The sequence below is a fragment of the Corvus hawaiiensis genome, chromosome 6 (genome assembly GCF_020740725.1).
Source record: "Corvus hawaiiensis isolate bCorHaw1 chromosome 6, bCorHaw1.pri.cur, whole genome shotgun sequence".
In the NCBI taxonomy this organism is placed as follows: domain Eukaryota; kingdom Metazoa; phylum Chordata; class Aves; order Passeriformes; family Corvidae; genus Corvus; species Corvus hawaiiensis.
Genome location: NC_063218.1, coordinates 37,898,884 through 37,904,883, shown reverse-complemented (window position 1 = coordinate 37,904,883; position 6,000 = coordinate 37,898,884). Strand labels below are relative to the sequence as shown.

Genomic DNA, 6,000 nt, shown 5'->3' with positions numbered 1-6,000 from the left:
TTAGTTCTTTACAGATAAATTTAATTCTGGAATCAAGCCCTGCCACAAGCGGTAATTTCAGCAAGAAGTTCAAGGGCACAGAAAAGAAATAGCCAGAACCTATTATGGACACAAACTGAGGTGGGAAAATCAGCAGCTTGCCAAATAGCTACTCTGCCTATGGACCTTAAGTAGGCAGGATTACAAAATTTGAGTCACTGAAAGATTATCTTCCAGAAAGAAGCAAACAAACCAAAATCTCAGGTAGTTCAATATTAGTTTATTAAATCAGCAATTTTTATCACCGCTTTCTAAAAATGATTACAAAGCATATTAAAATATATTACAGTATCTGCAAAGAATTCACTGTGTAATAAAAGTGCAACAATAATGAACTTACAACTTTGTTTGCCTAGTTGGCCAAACTGAAGCACACTGCACAGATCAAGCCTTTCCTCAAAAATCAGAGTGCCTTTGAAATGAAAACAGTATTTAACAAAAATATTAGAAAATATGAGCATGTGAAATAGAAAAAGAAGTTCAAGTTCATTCTCTCAGTGCTAAGTTACACATATCCATCAAACCATACACTTCAAACTCTGCTTGAGATCCATCAATATAAAGAGCCATCAAAATGAGTGCACATTGTGAAGGGAAGGAAGTGACAAAAAGAAAAAGAGGGTGCATTTCAAGAGCTGGCAATAAACAATGTTGAAAGCCAGGGACCAGATACTTGCTGCTTTGAGACCAGGTTCCACACAAATCCACACCATACCCAACTAACAACTGGGACCTCACCCTGACTTAAAAGTCTTCATGAACTCTCCAGTTTCAAGCTGTCACAGCTTTAAGTCTCTTGGTGTCCTGTATTGTGGTTATGAGTGGTAGCCCCACATTTTCTGCTCCAATCTACAACAAAACCTCATAATTTCTGAAGGAACAGAACTAGAGTTGCCAACTAAAACTGTGTTGTGGAATAGCTGGAGAAAAGATAAAAAGCAGCAGTTTCTACTTTAGTTTAAGACAGTAGGCTACATCAGTGGGCACAGATTTCACAGGATAAATTACAGACAGCTTTGAACGATCTTGCAGAAAATGTTATTAGCATCCTAGGCATAAAACATTCAATAAATCCAACATCTCCACCTCTCTTCAGCTGATATTAGTAACAAACTGAACACCAAAGATTACCTCAGGCTGCTGTTACCAATAACTACTTAGAGCATACTATCATGAGAGAAGGCAATCCTGCTCACTTCTCATGCTTTTAGCACATGGATTCACTAACTCCACAGAACATCATCCAAACAGTTGTGTGTGGCTGGTGTAACTAACTGAATGGGCTTGCAGACAGCCAGCAAGGCAAATGGGGGAGGTCCATGGACCTGTGAGGATGCAGTGAGAAGAGATCCCCTTCCCTGGGCAACATCAACCCGCTCCATCAGTTTAGTTGTGCAAGAAGCTGCTGTTTAAAGTTCATATGAAATGTACTTTATTCCTATCATCTAACTGTGATGCTAGTTCACTGTACCACATACCTAGAAATACATTTATTTAGCTGTGGATGCCGACCATGAAAAACTTCTATTCCTCCAGACAGCCAGAGAAAATCCACCTCTACTGCTATACATGCTTCATGCACTCATCTTCCAAATTCTACTGGAACACAAAGCAAAATGCTACAATCCCACCTAGACAAAATATTTTAATTTATCAAAATGATGCATTTCAATTTGTCTGCCTTAAGACCGAGTTAACATACTGTCACAGAGACTGAGGAAAAGGCTGTGTTCTGCACTTTACTATCAATAAAACTAGAAAAATAAAACCACCAAAACTATCCTGCTCTTCTCACTGAAGGGGGATATTTCTAATGGCATGGGACCACATGGCTCCAGTATGTCTGGAGCCATCACCCCTGGAAGCTACAGTCCACCTCTGTAGCCCTGTGCTGCTGCACAGCAAGGTAAGGCAGAGTCAGAAGATCAGCAGCTTCCCAGATCCTCTCAGCTTTGCCTACACTACAGTAGCATTCTTTCTCCTGGTGGCTTTCCTGATTAAGCTAGTCACTAGTACTAAGCTGGTCAGTAGTGTATAAAGTGGTGCTGACTGCAGACACTACCCACAAACACACATTACTACTTCTGCAGCCTTTTTTCTTTTCCTTAACACCTGCAATGTCTATAGACTACTTTTTGTTCAATCAAAAATAAATTACATAGAAAATAGTTACTCTGCAGATGTACAGTCACATAGGTAGACTCAGGGTCAAGTTTCACAGCTCTACTAAAGTGCACAGAGGTGCACTAAGGTTAATTTGGCTCTTAATTTAGGTCTAACAGAAATGAAGCTGGTGTGCTTGAATGATAGGAAAAATACCTAAGAATTAAAAAAAAAAAAAAAAATCAAGTCCTCAGAACAATTTAGCTATGCCAGGACGTCCTTGATACAGGTCCAGAAACCTGGCAAGGTAAAGGTGGTGTTCTGCCATTACTTAAAATAGCATCACAGTTTTCCCATGGAAGAGCCCTGACAAAGTTCATGGAAATCGCACCTCAGAATAGAACAGATGCAGAAAGATGAGAGGTCCAGAAAGATGTGAAGTATTAAACCTGACAACCTACAAATATATGATTTGAAAAAAGAAGCTGAGGCTTTTCTTAGATCACCCACAGAACCGAAGACAGAAGTGTGACTAAAACCTTAACTGGGAGACAATATCCAAATTATTTCCCTCCCCACCCCCATTGCAAGGACGTTAAAGCACTCTTTGGCTTGCTCTGTCTCAGAAGGCACTACTGCTGCCACTTATTGAGACTTAACAAAAAAGTGCTCAAAACTACAGTACCTTTGATGTGTAGGGTATATCCTCTTACAAATGCAATACAAGTCGATTCCTGCTCATACACATAGACCAGAACTGACTACCAAATTTGATTTTAGGAAGAACTGGCCCTCCCTGAAAGACTCAAGTTCACAGGGCCAAAAACTTGCCTTCTTTCAAGGTACTGATAAAAATCAGTTGTAAGCAGACAGTAGGGTCAACTTTGATTGTGTGTTGTTGGAAAATAAATGTTTGTTAAGCATCCATTCTTTTCAAGGATTGTTTTCAATAAAGGAGTAATATTTGGAGGGATGAGTCTATCACTTATTAGTCAATGTAACAGTTCCTGTTAGCCTCCCCATCCTTCAATTCTGCCACCATGGGAACTGAATCTCTCTTTTGTGGTTGTCAGCTACATGTTGGCAAAAGGAAGAGTTAAAAACTTCTCTTAAATATATTATATATTAAAAAATACACAGACATAACTGCATAATTAGCTGTAAATAGAAATTAAATAGCAATAAAAATATCCCAAAACAATTTGATGTGCTTTGAAGAGGTTGATTTTGAGCAACACACCTTTTATGAACAGAAAGTGAGGCTTAATTTCAATGCAAACATGGTTTTTTTTAGCTTAAGAAACCATTCTGCTGTCACTCTGAACCATTCAGGAACTCATTGTCTGCAGAGAAGCTAAGCTTAAACCACAAAGAAAACTAAATTCAAGGAACAAAGGAGATCTCAGTTCTTCTAATGATAATACTGAATATACAGTGCTGTGTAAAACTGAAGAAGCTGTTCTTCAGATAAGACACAATGACAGAATGAAAAAATAATTTTAGTATTTTGCAGTTATAGCTAGAATCTTAAGTTTTAAAACAAGTTTGCTCATATTCTGAGCACTTACATGACTCTCCTCATCACTCTTTCTAACTCCAATTACATAATAAAAAGAACAAAAATAAAATTTCCTTTTATATCAGCCTTTTCTTAGTCTATAGAGATGCTGACATTCACTCAATGGCTTAAGTACATTTTTAGCATCTAAATATTCCTTGCATAGGCAGGTGAATTTAACATTTTGAGCTTCAGTGTGCTATTTAGAATAGTTTGGAGAAGCTTGGGGTTGATAAGTATTTAGGTCTGGTGAAGGTCAGCAATTTTTATGCATGGTCTTTTCTGCTTTATGGTTGTAAAGGCAGTGAGACACGGACACAGGACTACAAAAACATTTTCACCTTATGACAGCTATTATAAGGCACTTGTGATAAGCATGTCTGAGTGAAGGTCAGCAGGGACAGCTACACGAATGTTTCTCTGCTGCCATGCTTACAACTTCAGTAGCTTGCGTGAAATGTGCTGTGAGGTTTAAGGATCTAAGCTTCATTTCCAATTTTGGTATTTTCAACACACTTCCTGTGGGATTTTCAAAACCCTCATTCTTCTCCTTTTATTCATTCTGCTGTCTGGAAAGGTTTCCTGTGAGATGGTGGCACCAGGTGGGAAGGTAGCGTGCCAGGCAGTTCATATCCATCCAGTTTAATCTTGATGAGATGTTTTGCTAATGCAAACTCTTCATCATCCAACATCCCATCGCCATCACAGTCTGCAAGCTTCCAGATCTTCCCCAAGACGCTATTGGGTAGTTTAGAAGTCACCATCTCCTTCTTTGCACTAATCCCAGATATTTTGCCATTGATTGGTGACAGAGTGTAGAAAATCTCATCATAAGCAGGTTTATCTTTGGCAACAACCCATTCCTCTTCATCAGCTCCTTCCTTAGCACCTTCCCCATATCCATGGCCAAAAGGTCCTGCCATGGTGCCATCAAATGCTCCACCATGTACCATCTCTGTGGGCATGTTGCTCTCTTCCTGGCTGATCAGGTTCATCAGGGAGGCAATTTTGTTGGCCAGCATGTTATCCACAGCTTCAATTAGCTTTGGTTTCAAAGAATGAAATTTAGTGAAGTCACAATTCTCCAACAGCTCCTGTGAATGACACAGTGACAGCAGATAAAAACTATTCCAATACATTGAAAAGTTTAAAGAATGGACTTCAAATTAAAATAATCAAGTAATAATTCAATTAAAATAAGTATCTTTTCAAGCTGTTTCTATAGCTGAAACTCCTCTTGAAGGAGGAACAAAAGGGACACATATGTACCATACAACCAATATATTTGATCAAACACACTAAGACAATTTTGCAACAATGTATGAGTTTGACTATTAAATTACATTTACAATACAATTTTCAAAATGCAGAGTGGATTAAACCACAGCAGCTGATGAGTGTTACCCAGCAACCTTCCATTTGATGATTTTCTTCCAAATGTCAAAGAAAGCATACAAGTAAGTCCTCAGTCCTGCTAGCACTTGTGCAAGTGTTTAAAGTTAAAAATAAAATCAAATGTTTGCGGACTGATCTGATTCTATAGATTAAAATTCTTGGCGGTGGTTAGGTCAGGAAGAGGTGTCCTTTACCAATGAAGAAATGCTGTGTTCCATAGCAGTGCTGCCAGAACTCATGAAGTCAGATGGTCCCTGCAGAATTTGTGCAGTTTTCATCCTACTAACCTCAGTGAGATGTTTACCTAGGTGATATGCACTATTCCAACACAAGCCCAAGCATGTTCTACACCACAGCATTCAAAAATTAAAAATGCTTTAGGCAGTTATTAAATTATTTCTACATGCAAAATGCTTGCCAGGAAGAAAAAGTTACAGTGGAAACTGTTCAAACATCACCACCACTACCACTTCCCACCTTCCGTAACGTGATGTTAAACTGCTTTAACAAATCCCATTTATCCCTGGATAGATGAAGGAGCTGCTCCTATACATATCAAAATGATAATGACATGAACCCAAACCTGGACCATGGGGTAAAAACAGTCAAGCAGCAACTCTGTTCAGGTGACATTTATACACAACCACCTGATTTACAGCACCTGATCAGAATATGTTGTGCAATAAGTCTCAGGAAGCAAAGGTCAACTTGCTATCTGTTTTGGCACAATTTTGTTTTCACACAATTTTGCTCCTCATTACAGAAGTGACTGATTTCTCCTGTACATATTTGCTGCCATCTGCTGCTGAGGCTTAACTGACATGCACTATAAGTTTGGAAGAGTTTCATTCAAATTTTGGTTCAATATTCAAATCTCTCATTCTCTCATTTTGCATCCCAAACAA

At 38.6% G+C, this 6,000-nt stretch overlaps 1 protein-coding gene across 1 annotated transcript in view; it reads right to left on the bottom strand.

Annotated features, from left to right (window-relative positions):
- Positions 1 to 239: 239 nt before the first annotated feature.
- Positions 240 to 6,000, bottom strand: part of EHD4 (EH domain containing 4) — a 30,137-nt gene continuing 24,376 nt past the window's right edge. The window contains exon 6 of the mRNA XM_048307001.1: positions 240 to 4,794. Within this exon, the coding sequence (XP_048162958.1) occupies positions 4,258 to 4,794 (537 nt within the window). The 3' untranslated portion in view covers positions 240 to 4,257. The remainder of the gene's footprint in view (positions 4,795 to 6,000) is intronic.